We start from the raw sequence: 20,000 nt of genomic DNA on the forward strand, positions 1-20,000 counted from the left end.
ACAGACAGACAGAGAGAGACAGAGACACAGAGACAGAGACACAGAGACAGAGAGAGAACTCGAAGAGGGAGATATATATGCATATATATCTATCAGATAGAGATAGACAGAGACAGAAATACAGACAGTGAGAGACAGAGAGACAAATGCAGAAAGAGAGAGAGAGAGAGACAGTATCTGTATCAGTAGCTCAAGGAGGCGTCACTGCGTTCGTACAACTCTATACACGTACGCTACACCACATCTGCCAAGCAGATGCCTGACACAGAGAAAGGAAAGAGAGAGAGAGAGAGAGACTGAGACAGAGACTGAGACACAGAAGGACAAAGAGAGACAGAGACAGGCGGATGGACGGACTAAAAAAGCAAGGGACAATTTTCATGTGCAGTGTTTTTGGAGAATGCAATGGCATTTGATTTCACTCACACACACACACCAGGCAGTCATCCATGGTGCCCCAACGACCCACCCACGGGTCAAGGGATAGATGAGATGAGATGAGACACACACACACACACGCACACACACACACACACATTGTATACGCATACAAAGCACAGACACTGAAAGACGCCTTGAGAGGCTACAGTGAATACGCCGCGGCTATATAATTTTATGTACCTTGTTTGGCAGCTCTTCCCGTGGACACTTACGACACACGAAGGACAGAAACGTCACGCACACGTCACTCATGATGTCAACACCTCGTCATCACGACGCATAAAGACCTCCACAAAATTACTCCAGTCGGCTTCGTGTCATGGAGCGCGCAAGAACACTAAAAAGGCCACCACTCACTTTCACAGCTAGGAGGCACAGTGGCGACGCAACCTTCACAGTATTTCTGTCATCCCCTGCAGTCATCACTGTACTCACTACTACATCCTGTATGCATAAACTGTAGTGTCAATATCACCTTTATCAGCACAAATAAACCGAAATCGAACTCTCAATTCTGAAAACCCCCCCTCGAACTCTCCAATTCCCAATCGAACTCTCAATTCTGAAAACCTTTACAGTCAGTCATATCTTGACCGCACATTGCGTTGTGCACGAGAATTTTTCTCTCTCACGGCTGGATTTGATTGTTAAAAAAAAGAAAGCAAAAAAAGCCGTCATCCACAGTGCAGATGATGTTCACATACCGAGTCATCCATTGTGCAGATGTTTAAATACCGTCATCCACTGTGCAGAAGATGTTTACATACCACGTCATCCAATGTGAAGGTGTTTACATTCCGAGTCATCCTCTGTGCAAAAGATGTTTACATATCGCGTCATCCAATGTGGAGATGTTTACATACCGCGTCATTCACTGTGCAAAAGATGTTTACATATCGCGTCATCCAATGTGGAGATGTTTACATAACGCGTCATTCACTGTGCAAAAGATGTTTACATATCGCGTCATCCAATGTGAAGATGTTTACATACCGCGTCATCCACCATGCAGAAGATGTTTACACACCGAGTCATTCTCTGTACAGATGGTGCTTACATACCGAGTTATCCAATGTGAAGATGTTTACATATCGTGTCATCCACTGTGCAGAAGATGTTTACATACCGTGTCATCCGATGTGAAGATGTTTACAATTCGTGTCATCCACTGTGCAGAAGATGTTTACACACCGCGTCATCCGATGTGATGATGTTTACATACCGTGTCATCCCACGTGAAGATGTTTACAAACGGATCCATCCACACTGCAGAAGGTATGAACCCAACACTGAGATTCTTTAAAGGGTTGCAAGAGCAGCGCTCTCTTGTTACATCGCAACAACTTAGCTCTGCTGTTTCCTCAATGTTGCTGACTTTCCCAAAGTGAAGACCACAAACAGATCGGACACTAGGTCACTGACTCACCACTGGCACTGGCTCACACTGACCTAGCCTTGACCAAACTGCTCCGCATTTCTCCACAGAAACAAACACCGACAGACACAAGTCCTCATCAAACGCATTTCAGGCTGTGAAGGCCAAGATCCTCGACGAGAACATTTAATGGCGATCTTCCTCAAAACGGGTCAGCTCGGAACTGGAGCAAACAACTGACCACCCCTCCCCTCACACACCACACCAAAGAACCACCATGTTGACCCATGTCCAAAGCGATACGAAGGCCGGAGCAGGAAACGTGACAAGCGGCGCGCAGGACTGACTGGACAAGGTCTGTGGTGTGTGTGAGGAAGGGAAAAGAAGGAATGTGGTGGGGGGTTGGGACGGGTCAGTGGCAGTGTGTGTGTGTGTGCTTGACCACAGTCCCAGGCTCATTAAACACGGGTCCTGACCGGATTTCACGCTGCTCTGAGCCACACACACACTACTGAAGCCGAACGCTGCTAACGGAAAGTGTACATACAGACCCAGGCGGTGAACGGGCCAATGGCCAGGATGAAGGAGGCGGTGGATGTGTGGAATGAAATCACCCTGAAGCTGCAATCACAGACCCTGGACAGTTACAGATCCCCCCCTCGCTGTTCTCTCACTCTGGGCGACTTACAGAAGTGGGAGGTTCTCTCCTCAAGTCTTTGCTGTGACGTTGCTCTTCCCTCGCCGTACACTCAACTCTCAAGGCCTGACTAAGCGCGTTGGGTTACGCTGCTGGTCAGGCATCTGCTTGGCAGATGTGGTGTAGCGTATATGGATTTGACCGAACGCAGTGACGCCTCCTTGAGCTACTGATACTGATACTCAACCGTGATTATTTCGGGACGCGCTTCTGTATGGGAGAACTCCGGTAAAACTCCAACTTTCAGGCAAGTGTCCTGTAATCTTTCAATTTAAAGGCATTCATCCATTTTCACCGGTGTAACCATAAAGCTGATGACACCATGTTCTCACAGATAGCGTGATGATATTTTCTGGAGACTGGTTTCAAAATGAATGCAGGAATGCTGCGTGGATCAGATCCTCGGCCACAACTTTATACTGAAAAGCGCCTGTCTTACTCTGCGTTCATAGTGATTTGTCAAACTGTTTGTCAGTTGTTCTGTTGATTGAAATACCTTCTTTTCTTTTGATATGTCGCCTTTTTTAAATCAGAAAGAAGTGTCAACAATTTCTTCCTTCAGAGATAATAGAGTAGATATGTATCTTGTACCTTACTTCACCTTCCTTCGTCAAATTTCACTGTGCTGCAAGATATTTCATCGAAAAAGAGAACTAAAAAAACCACAGCAGACTGCTTCAACAACCAAGTCTCCGTGCAGAAATTCAGTCAAATGCGGTAGCTCACTCTTCCGCTAAAGAAAAGGAGACTGGAGAAGATAAAACAGCGTGGACGCCGGCCAGAATCCACCAGACAGACACTTCAGGAGCGGATCAAGCAAGCACTGATGAGAACGGAGGTGGTAGGTATGTGGGGTCCCCTTCAGTTTCTGTGACTCACGCTCTTCCCCGCGTCATCAATCACTCTGTTTCAAAGTGTCAACGTGTGCGAACTGATTAATATACGCTACATCTACATATTTCATGTTTTTTTTTTTTTTTTTTTTTTTTAAGGAAGCAGATACCTGGCGGACAGCATAAACCCAAGGCGCTGACCAGGGACCTTGAAAGGCTGTCCTGAGTCGTCCCACGACGGACTAGGAGGACTTCACTGCACTTCGGGCAGTCCGCCCGCCCCTCACCATCCCCCCCACCACCTACATACCCATCACTGAGAGGTTTAATTAACACGTTCAGTATGCAGGTCAACTCCAGAACCGAGTACACCTTGCTGTCAGGGACACACAGCTCGGACAAAAGACCTTGTACCTATTTTCTTGTTTCTTCTCATCCCACAACGGGGGAGAAAAAAAAAACCACGCGTGGCACGTTTAGGTGGAGTTGAGTCTAACGGCTTGTTGCGCCATTTTAGGGTCCAGTCTTTCAAGTGCTGGGGTCCCGGTGTCGTGAAGGTTTTGTGGCACGCGAGCAAAACATGATATCAATAGCAAGTGGTCAATACACAAGAAATCCTGCCTACTCAGCAACAAGGCAAGGCGAGGGAGGTAGAAAGCTCGCCGGTGTCTCAGGTTGGCTCGTGGAGGTTCGTCCATTGACCAACACACGCACACACAACTTGTGCTCAGTGAGTGTGTGTGTGTGTGTGTGTGTGTGTGTGTCCAAGCCAGCAACCAGCCCTCTGACTCACTTCCTCACCCCCTCCCCCTCCCCCCGGACCTCCGCCCCCCTTCCTATGGGACGAATTGTGGACCGGGTCGGCTGGTCGGATCTTGCCGCAACAACACAAGCACGCAGGCCAAGCCGTTTTTGTCTGTCCGTCCGACAGTGACCCACGAACCTGTTTCACTTCCCAAATCCTAAACTGGATCCAACATTACATTCCTATCTCACGGTTGTTTTCTTCCTCCCCCCCCTCCCTTCCCCCACGCCCCAAACCCCGCCCGACCCCCCCCTCACCCCCCCCCCACACACACCCTCCTCCTTTTTTCTTTTTTTTGGGGTCAACAACATACAGACTTCAAAAAGGTTAAGGACCACTTCATAGAAGCACTATCCTTTCAAAAAATGTTTGAAAACAGAGATCGAGATGATTTAACTTATGCTGGCTGCATTTATGTTGTCTACAACTGCACTTTCATCGAGTACTGTCTGTTTTACTTTTGGGCACATGTGCACCATGAAGATCCTGAAAATGCGTTTGATAAATCCGATGTTTCACCCTTAAATGTTCAGTTATTCTGTGGTTGTGATAGTTGTGGATTTTAATTGTAAAACGTTTGCAAGAAATCACCCATGGTTATGAGTGGTGCGCATTACATTGGCTGCATTAGGCACCGCTGTTTTGTGCAAGTCCCACAGTGGTCCTTAACTTTTTGCGAACACTGTAGTTGGACCATACAATTGCAAGAGAAAGTTTTCTGCCCATTTTATGTTGTGCAAGAATATGTGTTTTGACAGGCCTTGTCTCATACTGGTTCGAAGGATTTGTTTGTAACTGCGGACGTGGCACGGTGACTACGTTGAGGAACGGTGGACAAGTGGTAATCCACCAAACTAGGAACTGAGTGGTCCTGGGTTCGAGTCGCATCTACGGACCAGGTGCCAGTTGCATTGCTTGGTTCTAACTTTTTGACAGTTACACGTGACTAAATGCCTACGTTGACCGAACTACGCCATTGGTCAGTTCCATACTACACACAGTTAGTAGCGGGTTTCGACCATACTAGGCTCTTCCGTCGAGCAATGCAACTGACTCCAGGGATTTTTACACTCCACCCTCAACTAGGCCCTGAGTTGTTGTCCAGGTGTTAGACTTTCGGATGAGGAGATAAACCGAGGTCCTGTTCGCAGTATGCAACCTAGCGCAGGTGAAGGAACCCACGGCAACAAAAGGGTCGTCCATTACAAAATTTCTGCAGAAAAATCCACTTTCATACAAATAAATAAGAATAAAAGATATATAATAAAAAAATGTAAAAAAATAACAGAGAGAAAATGGATGGTGCTGCACTGAAGCGACGCATTATCACCGGAGAGCAGCAGCCTGCACATCACACAAAGAAATCTCTTGTCACGATAAAAGTAACACAAATACAACTATAGCATCATTGTCTCCATCAATGTCCTGCAGTTATCTGCTGCGATGCAGAGACAATTATTGTTCGTACACCCAATTTTTCAAGAACACACAGGACGCCAGCAGCGAAATTCCAATCCTGTCTGATCCCAGCGCTAAACAAGGCTCACGGCTTGAGGAAGCCTATCTATGACTTTTGTATTGTATTGTATTGTATTGTATAACTGTCACTTCATATTTCTCTGTGTGGAATTTGGACCACTCTTCCTGTGGAGAGCGCGTCCCTTTAGTGCAGCACCATTTTTTTTCTCTCTCTCTCTTTCCAATTTTCCTGTCTGCAAGAGTTTTACTGTCAGAACACAAGCACGTTAAACCATACTGTTCCAAGAGAAAGCGTTTGGCAATTGTTTCTGCGTCGATGAAAGAATAATAATTGTGTGTTTGATAAGACTTGTTTATCATGAATTTTTGGTAGAACTGAAACTGCAGTCCTGTTTTCCAGTCAACTTTGCAGTGCTTCGAAGGAATCTTTCCGCTTCCCCTATACTAAACGATTTAATTGTACCGTATTGTATTACTCTTTTTTTTTTGTCACAACAGATTACTCTGTGTGAAATTCTGGCTGCTCTCCCCAAGGAGAGCACGTCGCTATAATGTGAGCGGCACCCATTCTTGGGTATTTTTTCTGTCTGCAGTTTGGTTTGTTTTCCTATCGAAGTAGATATTCTCTACGCAAAACTGGATATTTTCCACACAATTTGACCAGGGACAACCCTCTCGTTGCTGTGGGTTCTTTAACGTGCGCTAAGTGCATGCTGCACACGGGACCTCGGTTTATCGTCTCATTTCGAATGACTACCGTCCAGACCAACACTCAAGGTCTAGTGGAGGTGAGGTGGAGAATATACTAGCGACTATGGGATTCGAACCAGCCCGCGGCTCAGATTCTCTCGCTTCCTACGCGGACGCTTTACCACTGTGCCAACACTCCACTTGTTGCTGCCCAGCCTCCAATCTGACTCGATCCAGTCCTCTTTCCGATTTTCTTTCACGCACAGGGAGCCAGTATCGAGTTTCAAGTCCCGCCAGCGTCCAGCTGTGGACAACAATGGCTATGGGGAAACCTATCAGTCATGGTGGACGTGATGCAAACAACGTGACACAATGAACAAGTAGCTGGCCAGTTTTAAAGTAATGTGGAAGCCAACTGAACCCACCAGGCCTGTCTCGTCTTGAAGTGTGGTGAGGGGCAGGGGGCGGGGGTGGGGGGGGGGGGGGGGGGGGTGGGGGGGGCTGGGTTGAATGTGTGATAGGGTGGTAGCGGTGTGTGGGGTGTGGGGGGTGGGGGGTGGGGGGTGGCGGGTGTGGATGTGGGTTCCACACACGGGCCTATAGATAAAATTAACGATCTATTTAACTGAAAGTCCGTGGGGCTTGGGGGGGCGGGAGGGTGGAGGGGGGGGGGGGACACACACGGATCTGTATTTGAGACGTAAACACATTATTATAATTATTATCTGAGTGGGGAACACAACACGACACACTACCACGCTCATACATCACGCCACTCTCTCCCCACCCCTCCCCTCCTACCATCCTCAAACACCTCCCCCCCCCCGCCCCCCGCCGCTTCCCCCCTCCCCCCCCCCACACACACACTTCCCTCCCAACACACACCACTGGACAGACAGGAAAGAAAGCAGAGGAGTGGGTGTGTGATGGGGGCGGGGAAGGCGGTCAGAAGGGGAAAGGGATGAAAGAGGCTGGGAAAATGGGGGAAGGGGAGAAAGGAGAACAGGGAGGAGGAGGAAAGGAAAAGGGGCAGAACTCCCAAGGTTTGTAAAGCGCACGACGGGAAAGACTTGCTATGGGGTTATCGTTCCTGAGAATTCTGCTCGTGCCTGCCATCATGTTCCATCGATTTGATCGTAAGATTGTGTGTGTGTGTGTGTCTGTGTGTGTGTGTGTGTGTGTGTGTGCGTGTGTGTGTGGTGTGTGTGTGTGTGTGTGTGTGTGTGTGTGTGTGTGTGTGTGTGTGTGTGTGTGTGTGTTTGTGTGAGTGTGTTTGAGTGTGTGTTTGAGAGAGAGTGTGTGTGTGTGTGTGTGTGTGTGTGTGTGTGTGTGTGTGTGTGTGTGTGTGTGTGTGTGTGTTGGTGTGATGTGAGTATTCTGAGTGTGTGTGTCAGAGTGTGTGTGTGTGTGTGTGTGTGTGTGTGATGTGAGTATTCTGAGTGAGTGTGTCAGTGTGTGTGTGTGTGTGCGCGCGCGCGCGCGTTTGTGTGTGTGTATATGCTTCTATATGTGTGCATGTGCCGTGTGCACAGACCGACAGACATGCAGGCAGACATGTTAGCAGACCTCGGGGACAGACAACAGAGAGGCCGGAGGAACTCATGCCAAAAGTTGTTATTTCTTGTCATCGAGAAAATCCCCACCACAAACCAGTGCCGCTGACGCGCGCCCGCCGCTCCGCGCTTGTTGCAGATCCATAGCCCCCGAAACTGAGATGACGCTGATGGCAGAAGACAAGAAAGCACCGCTGCACAAAGATGGTATCATCCGGCCACCGCCCCCCCCCCCCCCACCCCCCCCCCCAAACTCCTCCCAACAGTCCGTTCCGTCCCTCCCTGTCTGGGTCATTCAGACGCAGTGGATATAAGACACACAGACACACACACACACACACACACACACACACACACACACACACACACACACACACACACACACACACACACACATTCATCTTCTGCTCTTCCAAAAGACCGGAAGAGAAAGAAGGAAGAGAACAAAAAGGAAAAAAAAAAAAAAAAAAAAAAAAAAAAAAAAAAAAAAGAGAGAGAACAACGATGAAGGAGCGGAGGAGATGGAGTGATGGAAGAAGAATAAGAATGGTTGTAGTAGTAGTCGTAGCAGCAATAGCAGTAGTAGTAGTAGTAGTTCTAGTAGTAGCAGTCGTAGTAGTGCTGAGTACAAGAAGAGGTCGAGTCGAAGAGGAGGAGGGGGAAGAAGAAGAGCCTGGTGGGCGCAACGGCCGAGTGGTTAAAGCGTTGCACCTTCTGAGGGTCACGGGTTCGAACCTCGGTAACGGCACTTGGTGGGTTAAGGGTGGAATTCTTTCCGGTCTCCCAAGTCAAAATATGTCCAGATCTGCTTGTGCCTGAACTCCCTTCGTATGTATTGGCACGCAACAGATCAAATACACGCGTTTAAGATCCTATAATCCATATCAGCGTTCGGTGGGAATTATAAACAAGAACATAGCCAGCATGCACACCCCCGACAACGGAGTATCGTATGGCTGCCTATATGGCGAGATAAATAAAAACGAAACGGTCATACACGTAAAATGTTACACGTTTGAATGTGTGCGTGACTGAAACCTTATTGAATGACACAGGGAAACGAACGATGAGCGCCAAGTATATGACAGCTGTCAGTCGACTCTACCCAGGTAGACAGCCTGTTGCACAAACATTTTAATGACTCCTTGTTTGTAAAGCACTTAGAGCTTGGTCTCCATCCGAGGATAGGCGCAAAATAACGATCCATATCTTCATCAAGAAGAAGATGGGGGTGGGGGAGGTGGAGGAGGAGGAGAAGAAGAAGAAGGAGGAGTTGTGCTTAAACCGGAAGGTGAAGGGAAGGGTGATAAATCTGCAGCACCTAACCCCCCCGGAAGTAGGCTCTGAGATTATTTCAGGGTTTCCTCGCTCCAACAAGCAGACGAGGAAGGTCTGAACTAATTATTGTCATGAGAGTTCCGTAATGGTCAACCCGCCTCGGTTTTCAGCACACACACACACACACACACACAGCGAGAGTGTGAGAGAGAGTGAGATACAGACAGACAGACAAACAAACAAGGTGAGAGACAGAGATACAAAGACACAGAGACCGAGAGGAGAGAGAGGGGGGGGGGGAGGGGAGAGACAAAGTGAGAGAAGAGAAAGAGAGACAGAGACACAGAGGGAGATACACACACACACACACACACACACACACACACACACAAAGAGACAGAGACAGGGAACGAGAGTGGTGTGTTATTGGAAAGGCATTTCCTTCCCCCACCAACAAGCCACGGATAAATAAATGTTATGTATGTGGAGAGAGGGGAAATGGGGTTTGTTATCTGGCGTGATCTAACTCCACACACACACCCAAGTTCCTGACAGCTGCCGTCACCCTTCACCTTAAAGGTCCCCGAAACACGCATATAAATAAACTTTGCACAGGCCTGCAAAATTGCTTTGACATGCGGAATCAAACAATGTCTGAATTAATCATAAAATGCATGATGCCGCACACCCCCATGCTGTTTCAGGAATACTCAGGGAGAAAAGGGGGTAAGGGGAGCGGAGGAGGCGGGAGGTAGGGAGGGGGGGGGGAGGGCAGAATCAGCCTGAGCTAATTTCGTCTGCTGCCATGAAAACCTTTCTTATTTTTTTCGAGATCAAAATGAGAGTGTTGTGACGTCAGAGACGATACAATGTTCGAAACGAAACAAGGTCGGCAACATCGCCTGTGTTGTTCAAGCCTTGTCACAGATACCCAAATACTGTGCGCGAAGTGGCTCAGTAAAGTGCAGCTTCAACAGTTTATTTCTGTTGTTTGGTGTTTGTTTGTTTGTTTTTTGTTTTGTTTTTTTGTATGATCGCACCACCTCCAAGAACGTGAATTAAAAAAAATGGCTGATGATAAAAAGGTTCGCTTTTTTGTTGTTGTTGTTGTTGAAAACCATCATGTATTCCACAAGAATGTTCCATCGCGTCTTTGTACCAGAAAACTGATTGTTTAGGACATTTAAATACAGCGTGGGAATGCGTACTCTGTCGTGCTGATTACTTCGGAAGTTGAGATTTGAGGCTTTGTTTTCGTTTTGTTTTATTTTGTTTAGTTTTTGTGGTCAAAATCAATTCCTTCGGATGCTAACGCAAACAGCGACAGTGAACTGTAAATTTCAATTCGTTTCATATACACACGCGCGTTCGCACGCGCATGCTTGCTCTCTCTCCCTCACACACACACACACACACACACACACACCCCAAACCAACCACTCCACCCCACCCCCAACCTTCCCACGCGCACTGACCTGCCCAGAAGTGGAGGCCAGGGATGACGAAGAGGAAGCAACAGCAGCAGCAGCCACAGAGGCAGAGGCAGCAGCTGGTGGAGAGGCCGGAAGGGCTGTGTGTGCCGGCAGACTGTGCTGCCCTGTCCGCGGAGACGACGACTGGCTGCTCGTGCTCGTGCCCACGGAGCTGCTGCCCGCGTCCTCGGACTCCCCCTCCGAGTTCAGCTTCTTCCTCCCAGCAACGCCCACCAGCCCGGGGACAGGGTGTTCGGGGGGTGGGGGTGGTGGGGCGGTGGTGGCGGCGGAGGTGGTGGAGGAGGAGGGGAAGGGGCAAGGGGGAAGGGGAGGGAAGGGGACGGGGGGCTCGGAGGGGGCCCAGGACCCCCCGGAGTACTGGTAGCCGCAGTAGCGCTTGTGCATGGCGTCCAGCAAAGTGCGCGAGATGACCGGCATGGTGTGCACGTGCGTGAACCCGTGACCCGTCGCCCCTGCGCGAGCGCCAGACCCCAAGGTCATCATTGCCAAGGAGGAGGAGGGGTCGGAGGTCATCATGGTGACGCCCATCTTGGGCGCTGCCGACGCCCTGCCGGAGCCGGACCGCTGCAAGGGTCCGTGCCAGGTTCTGGCGTACTTGGGTTTGATGAACAGCCCCCCGTCACTGCCGCTGTTGCTCTTGTGGACTCTGCCGACCCCCGCAGCAACTTCCTCCTCCTCCTCGCCCTCTGTGGATGACGACACGAGTTGTTGTCGGGGGGAAGAAGCCACGGGCAGGGCCCGTCCTTGGTGCTTCTCGCTCCCCGATGAACCGTTCCCTTCTCCTGGAGGGGCTGGCGTGGCGCCGGTGAAGGAGGCCAGGAGGAGATGCAGGTCCTCACAGCCGGAAATGACATCCTCTCTGCTGCTGGTGGTGGTGGTGGTGGTGACCCCCGTGTGGGAGTTGCTGCGTCGTGCCGATCTGCGGCGTTGCAGGACCGGCGTCAGTGAGTTGACCATCACCTGCATCTCGGAGACCTCGTCAGGCAGGAAACTGAAGTTCTCCTCCCCGCCCTCCTGGGGGTCCTGGGCCTGGCCGGGCCTTCTCTGGGAGGGGCGCTCTCCTGGTCTGTTGTGATGACTGGAGGCCGCCGCCACCCCCGCTGTTGTTGCTGTTGCTGCTGGTGGACCTTGGTGTGACTGCATTTGGTCGGGCTGACATCTTGGTGTTTGAGTGTCCCTTGTCGTCATGTCTTTGGTCCTGTGATACACTGTGCGCTGACTGAACACCGCCTGTGTCCTTCTTTGTCAGATGTTCTGGCTGATTGTCTCCGCTTTCCAGTTCCAGGGGTTTTGCCTGCGAAGAAGAAGGTTCTGGCAATGGCGATTCCCCGTCGTTTTCTTCTCCATTCCTCCTTCCCTCGCCGTTGTAAGGCTGCTTCTGCTTCTTGCTTTCGGGTGATGAAGAGTCCGTTCTTCCTACCTCGTCGTCTGAGGTTTCGAAATGAGCAGGTTGTCTTCCGTTGTGATGATGAGTGATATGATCGTTGTTGGTGCAAGAAGCAGCTGTGCTGTCCAGCTGCGAGCTGTTCGAAAGGCCGCCGCTGCTGTTGGTGATGGCGAAGCCTGGGTCTTGATCAGCGGCCACAAGATCATCAGCTGCTGGCGGCTGTGTTTGCACTTTCCCGGCTGGCTGTGCGGAGTTTGGTGCTGCAGGGTCTTCATGGGGAAGGAGGTCCGGAGCCAGGAGGTCCTCCCGAGAACTGCCGGCCGAGGAAGGGGCGCTGACGGGGGGCGAGGTCTGGCAGGCAGTGTGCACGTGCGGCAAGAGGTGGGCGGGGTTCAAGGCGCCGCCGCAGGTGGTCTGAACCTGGGCGTCCCGGGACTCCACGGCGGGCAGCAGTGCGCGGTGCACGTGCAGGCTGTCCGCCAGACACTGGGCGGCGTCCCTCTGTCGGTGACTGCTGCTCCCCTCTCCCTCCTCCTCCACCTCCTTCCGCCTGGTCTCAAGAGCCGTGTCCGTCGTGCCGACACTGCAGGCAGACCCAGAACTGCTGGCAGCCTGGGACATGGCCTGTCCGGATGTCGTCGTCGTCGCTTCCTGGTCGTCACCTTCACCTTGCCCCCCACCAACAGCGGTCCTGGGCAGACCTACCACACCTCCTCCAGCAACAGCTTCTCCGCCGTCAGCAGGGAGGATGTCACCCAGCTCCCCTAAGCTTCCCGCACGCTCCTGGCTCTCTCCTTGGGACAGTGGCCCATGCACAGCGCCGACGGGCAGGTCATGGTGACCCTCGGTGTCACGGTGGCTCAGCGGGTCCAGCAGGGCGCTGGCCCCTGGGTCCCTCTCCTCCTGGCTGTGGGCGCTGCCCAGGGGGTGGGGCGGAGGAGAGAGGGGGTTCGGGGAGAGGGTAGGCGGGGTCGTTGTGGTGGTGGTGGTGGTGGTCCTCTTGGGTCAGAGGTGACTGAGCGCCCTGCTCACACACCGTCATAGGGGGCTGCGCCTGCACACACAGAGAGAATGAATGATGAGTTATTTACATTGTAGTGTATCATTATTGTATTGTCTTACTCTTTTTTTTTCTTTTTTTTTTGTCACAACAGATTTCTCTGTGTGAAATTCGGGCTCCTCTCCCCAGGGAGAGCGCGTCGCTACACTGAGAGTGCCACCCTTTTTTTTTTTTTTTGTTTGTTTGTTTTTTGTTTGTATTTTTCCTGCGTGCAGTTGTTTTTAATTTGTTTTCATCTCGAAGTGGATTTTACTACATAATTTTGCCAGGAACAACCCTTTTGTTGTGGTGGGTTCTTTTACGTGCGCTACATTCATGCTGCACACGAGACCTTGGTTTATCGTCCGAATGACTAGCGTCCAGACCACCACTAGTGGTCTAGCGGAAGGGTAGAAAATACTGGCGACTGTGCCGGGATTCGAACCAGTGCGCTCAGATTCTTTCGCTTCCTTGGTGGACCTCTAGGCTATCACTCCACTCCATCGTGCCGAATCTTGTGCAGAGACAAATCAAAGCGCTCACACACCAGTCATTATTCACACGCACGCACAGCTCTGAGTCAGGAAGACAAAAATTATGAATGCACGTTAAAGAGAAAGCTGGAGAAAGGGTGGACCGTATAGAGGAACGGAAGGGGAACGGGAGAAGAGGGAGGGAGGGGGGGCTGTTTTGGAAAGGGGTAGGTCTAAAGGCCAGACTTTAAAGAGATTTGACGAAGCGAACGAGATAGCACAATCCAAACACACACACACACACACACACACACACACACACACACACGCACATCACACACACACACACTCTCTCTCTCTCTCTCTCTCGTTCGGGAAAACTGTACACTCTTTAAAACAGCTGCAGCAAAGAGGAAAGACCTGGTCAGTGTCTTAACATCAAATGACGAAAATATTATCCTCTCACTTGCAAAATACGTCTCAGAGGCAGTAGATACACGGAAAAAGAAAATAAATGATCAAAATGCCCGTTAATTCAAAATATATACAAACATTAATGGTTTCCAAAATGATTTCTTTGAGGGTTAAAAGTAGAAGCAGATAGAATTAGTATTTGGATGGTCAATCTGATGATGATGATGTTGTTGTTATTTTTTTGTGTGCAATTTGTTGGCTGTTGTTTATTGATATAACCTTTGTAACATTAGGTGCGTTAGTTTTTGTTTTTGTTTTGTTTTACTTTTTCAAATGATTGGATAAAACGACACTGTAACTTCCCCTGCACCCCCCTGTCACATGGGCTGTTAAGCTAATGACAGTAAAGAGTCAAAGTGTCAAAAGTGTCTCTCTCTCTCTCTCTCTCTCTCTCTCTCTCTCTCTCTCTCTCTCTTAGGCGGTATATTGTGGAATAATATATCAGCCATTCTCAATGTTCAGGACATCTAGTCTCAAAGTATTCAAAAAAAATGTTCCATTCAAAACTCATGAAAGAATTTGCAAATACAATGTCTTAACCTTTCCACTCTGTGTGTCTGCCTGTCCTTTTCTGTGTCTGTCTGTGTGTGTGTGATTCTCGCTCTCTCTTATTCTGTCTCTCTCTCTGTCTCGGTCTTTCTCTCTCTCTCTCTCCTTCCCTTTCTGATCTAAGAATTATTTGTGCATGTGCTTATGTTTTTTTGTTGTTGTTTTTTTTCCTCCTTTTTTTGCGACATAATTTGAAATTTATTCATGTAATGCTATGCTTTTGTATTGAGTATTTATTTATTTTCCCTTTTCATGAGGGCAGGTTTTTCCCTCAATAAAAAAGATTCGCTCTCTCTCTCTCTCTCTCTCTCTCTCTCTCTCTCTCTCTCTCACACACACACACACACACACACACACACACGCACAAAAGTGTGGTGAAAATGTAAACCAAATCGTGTCACGAAAAGCCTAGGTGACCACACAGGGGCCATTTCAGGGCGTAAAGCCAGTCACACAGAAATCAAAACAATGTTCAACAGTCAGTTAAAACAATGTTAAAACATAATCAGTTCATCTTCGTCTCATTCAGTCCAATCAAAATAATTTAAACCAAATTACAAACATTTCTTTCCTTCAAGAAAATAATTAAATTAAATTAAATAACAATTTTAAAACAATCTGGCGGATCATCTCGGAACAAGGTCCGCACGGAGCCAGCTGTGACGTGACTGTGCCTGATATCATGCACATCATTATCAGGTATGCATATCATATCAGCAGTCAGGTTAGTATCGTAAAAAATATACATGTTTATGTCGCTCACTATTAACCATGACTATTATCATCATCGTTAGAGGAAAAGATGTAACAAAATATCATCACCATCATTAGAAAGAAAAAGATATGTTAAAATGTTGAATTAAAAACAGGAGCACTTCTCGACCTAAAGTAAACCCGTTTAGTTATGAAAAACAAAATACAGCAGCAACAAAGGAACAAAGGTACAGATGTCATTAAAAAAAAGAAAGTTTATCAAAAGGTCCGTCCTCAAGACACAAAAATTGTGACCGGTATTTCGTGTGTTGCACACACTTCTTAGGTCAAATGACTGAAAAACGCATGTTCAAAGCGCACTGATCGTCGCCGACATTTTGGTGAAGGAAACGGATCTTTTCTTCAGATCTTATATTATGTTGTCGATGAGTGGTAATGTACATCCGTTAAGCACACATCCTCTCCATTTCTATATTCTTTTACCTAATCTGCCCATCACCATCACCATCACCATCATCATTCGACTTGCGAGTGGATAAAGCGCTGGACCTTCAATCGGAGGGCCCTGAGTTCGAATCCCTGTCAAGGGCCTGATGGGCTGTGGGTGGAGATTGTTTCGATTTCCTACGTCAACAGATCACAGACCTGCTAATGTTTGAACCCACTTCCGTGCATACACGCACGCAGAAGATAAAATTAATGCGCACGTTAAAGATCCCGTCATCGATGGAAACAAGAACATACTCATGTGCACCCCCGAAAACGGAAGTATGGCTGCCTACAGGACGGGGTAAAAACAGTCCAGCACGTAAACACCCACTCACACACAACGTCATACAGTGGACCTGGGATCTGCAGCCCACGAACACAGAAGACGAACCGGGCACCGGTTGACAGCAAGAAAATAAAAAATAAGATATATATATATACACATTTTTTTTTTTATAAGATGAAACAAAATGAACTAAAACAAGCCCATCACTTCCATCATTCTCTGAATCACAAACGTCACACCCGTTCTTCAGGCAAACACCGGTGTTTCATTCATTGTTGATATATCCTTTCTTCTCGTATTACCATAAACATTTCTGTCGCAGTATTCGCAGAGTTTGCCTTGTTCACGTCTGACATGCGGTTGCTAGGACTATACTTTATCATTTCTGTATGTGTGTTTTTTCCACACAGATTATAAAAAAAACAACAACAACAGAAAACAGCAACACAGACAACACGACAGAACAAGATGTGAGTGACCAACACAATGGATTCACATCACAAAGCCTTTTACATCCTCCCATGAGATAAAGCCTCACGAAACATTTCCTCCACTGCATCAGTCACTCTGAGTCATCTTCAAGTCACTAAATTTCCCAGTCAGCTGACAACATAGCATTTCCTTGAACTGATCATACTGCTCATACACGGCGGGCTGAAACAGCGAGGTGATTGAAGCGTTGGACTGGCAATCCAAAGGTCTTGGGTTCGAATCCTAGTCGTGGAGCCTGGCAGGTCGAGGGTGAAGATTTCTCCTCGAGTCTCCCAACTGAACAGATGTGCAGATCTGTTAGTGGCCCGAACCCCCCCTTCACGTGTGTATACGCATGCAGAACATCAAATACACACGTTAAAGATCCCGTAACTAATGTCAGCTCTCGGTGGGTAACACACACACACACACACACACACACACACACACACACACACACACACAGAAGAAGAAGAAGAAGAAAAAAAGAAGAAAAAGAAAAAAATGCACACCACCGAAAATGGACTATAGCTACCTACATGGTGGGGTAACAAACGGTCATGCAGTAGTAAAAAAAAAACATTTAAAAAAACCCAAATAAATAAAAGAAACAAAACAAAACAAAACAAAAAAACACCAAAAACATTCGGATGAACGTGGGAGTAATCACACCACGAACACAGAAGAAGAAGCGGAAGAAGAAGAACAACAAAGGCACGGCCCCATACCGTGAAACTAGGAAAGGAAAGTCCACAAATCTTCTTCCTGCTCTTTAATTTCCTTCCAACGTCATACCGAACTATCACCTCACACAGACCTGTGCAATAGCCGACTGGTTAGAGCGCTCGACTTTCAACCCGAGGGTCCTGGGTTCGATTCCACGGTCAGACCCAGGTGAGTCAGGGACTGATGAAGATTGGTGTTGCTGGTGTTGTTTTGGTTGGTTGGTTTTTTCTCCTAGGCCACCATACATACAGACCTGCAAATACACCTTCGTGAGTACGTAGGCGCAGAAGATCAAAATACGCAGGTTAAAGATCCCGCAATCTGCATTGATTTAATACTCAGGTAGTTATGGGTACACGAGCAAACCCAATAATGTGCACGTTGCTCCGGCCCGGACTGGGGCCGTCTAAGCGACGGGAGAGTTCAAAATACACACACACACACACACACACACACACACACACACACACACATACGCACACACACATACACATACACACACGCACACACAAACACACACACACACACGCACGCACGGGCACACACGCGCACACGCGCGCGCACACACACACACACACACACACACACGCACACATACACACAAACATACACACCCGCACGCACACCCACGCACACACGCGCACGCACGCGCACACACACGCACACGCGCGCACACACGCACACAACACACACACACACACACACACACACACACACACCCCTTGCAAAAAAAAAAAAAAAAAAAAATCCTCGGAGTTCTACGCGTGAACGAATGACAAGCATCTCACGAACAGCAGAGGAAGGAGAGATGGCGCAGATTACCTGACAGTGGAGAACGAGCTCTCCACTATCCTCCCGACAGAACCGACACATGCTTCCACTTGTTCCACAAGAACCACACAGAACACGAAGATAAACAGGCAAGTACCAAAAAAAAAAAAAAAAAAAAAAAAAAAGGTATTGTCTCAAAGGTAGACTGGTGCAACAGCCGACAGGTTAAAACGTTCCACTTTCTTTCAATCCAGGGGTTCTGGGTTCAAAACGCGGTAGCCTGGTGGGTTGAAGGTGGTGATAAGTTGAGCAGAGCTGCTAGTGGCCTGAACTCCTTTCGCGTGTGTAGACACATGCGAGAAGATCAAATACGCACGTTAAAGATTCCGTCATCTATGTCAAGCGTACAGTGGGTTATGACTGAAACAAGAACACATCCAGAATGCACAACCCCGAAAACGGAGTATGGTTGCCTCCATGGCAGGAGGGCCATGCACGTCAAAGCCCACTCGTGCAGGTACATGCATACGAGTGAACACGAGCGCTGCAGTCCAAGAAAGCAGAAGAAGGAAGCTGCTGAAGGGAAGAATCTTTACGACAAGCACTAACAACACTCGGTACCAGAGTCGACTTTAACGACCTCAGTATTAGCAACAATCCTCAAAGTCAAGCTGTTCAAGGCTTGTGTCTGGGTTCGGTGAATGTTGTCTTGTTCGAGGGGCCTGGGGGGTGGGGAGAGAGTATTGGAGAAACAATCACCAGGTCCCAGCGTCGAACTAAAATTACAGAACGTCGCGAGCTGTGAAGAGAATGACTGGTCACTGGGCAAGACTGGCAGGAACTGAATGGACCAGGCAAGCAGCAAGCACATTTTTTAGACCATGATTCTGAGGTGGGGCCTTCTCAAGGGATAGAACAATGCTGTGTGCGAGGTCTTCAGGTTAACGTCTATTCACTAGAAGTGTTATTAGACGGGCAGTGCTGTGTACGTGTGGCTTTTGTGTGATCAGTGATGGGCTTCGCCGTACAAGGTTATCGTTCATTACAGTGGATGTCACCAGCCTGTCCGTGTTGTCCCCAGATCCCGTCACAGAAAGATAACAAACAGAGTGACTGAGGTCAAGTGGTTTACTGCGTCTGGGGTACGTGATGCTTGTGGCGCACACGCGCGTTGTGTGTGTGTGTGTGTGTGTGTGTGTGTGTGTGTGTGCATAAGGATGTACGCAAACCTTCACCTTTCAGATTGCATTAGGTGAAAGGACACATTGTAAACACACCACAAACAAATTGCAGTTAAATATCAACTTGTCCAAACCACAGCACATATCAGCGCAAAACCTCTTCAATAAATATCCGTTTCTCTTAATGTCAAGGCTTCTAAGAAAACAAACCAAAGACGTCTGTCAACATCGATAGGAGGTGATGACATGAACGAAGTCAAGTAGGACATGGTAAGCTGTGTGGATCTCTTAACATACATCTTGGTCTCGGAGAGAGACAGAGAGAGGAGGAGAGACAGAGACAGAGACAGAGAGAGAGAGAGAGATGGAGGCAGGCATGCAGACAGACAGAAAGACAGGAGCGACAGAAGACAGAAAACAGCAGAGAGAGAGAGAGAGAGATGGAGGCAGGCAGGCAGACAGAAAGACAGACAGAGAAAACAGCAGAGAGAGAGAGACAGACAGACAGACAGAACAGAGAGCGAGAGAGATGGAGGCAGGCAGGCAGACAGAAAGACAGACAGACAGACAGAGAAAACAGCGAGAGAGAGAGACAGACAGACGGACAGAGACAGAGACAGACAGAGAATGAGACAGACATAGAAAACAGCGAGAGAGAGAGAGAGTGAGGGGGGGGGGGGGGCAGGCAGGTAGACAGACAGGCAGACAAAGAAAGAGACATACAGAGAAAACAGACAGACAGACAGAAGGAGACAAAGAAAGAAAGAGTGAGAGAAGGAGATACATACAGGGAGGG

General features: G+C 48.5%; 2 protein-coding genes across 13 annotated transcripts in view; both read right to left on the minus strand.

Annotated features, from left to right (window-relative positions):
• Positions 1-11,787, minus strand: part of LOC143283933 (rho GTPase-activating protein 7-like) — a 207,407-nt gene extending 195,620 nt beyond the window's left edge. The window contains exon 1 of the mRNA XM_076590377.1: positions 10,627-11,787. Within this exon, the coding sequence (XP_076446492.1) occupies positions 10,627-11,787 (1,161 nt within the window). The remainder of the gene's footprint in view (positions 1-10,626) is intronic.
• A 1,094-nt stretch (positions 11,788-12,881) lies between these two features.
• LOC143283935 (uncharacterized) overlaps positions 12,882-20,000 on the minus strand; it is a 102,058-nt gene continuing 94,939 nt past the window's right edge. For 11 of the 12 annotated variants that reach the window (XM_076590386.1, XM_076590385.1, XM_076590390.1 and 8 more), the window contains 2 exons: positions 17,344-17,505; positions 12,882-13,085 (listed from right to left, as the gene is read on the minus strand). In XM_076590386.1, coding sequence (XP_076446501.1) covers positions 12,882-13,085; positions 17,344-17,505 — 366 coding nt within the window. The remainder of the gene's footprint in view (positions 13,086-17,343; positions 17,506-20,000) is intronic. The other variant, XM_076590391.1, reaches the window with a different exon arrangement.

The sequence above is a fragment of the Babylonia areolata genome, chromosome 7 (genome assembly GCF_041734735.1).
Source record: "Babylonia areolata isolate BAREFJ2019XMU chromosome 7, ASM4173473v1, whole genome shotgun sequence".
NCBI lineage: Eukaryota > Metazoa > Mollusca > Gastropoda > Neogastropoda > Buccinidae > Babylonia > Babylonia areolata.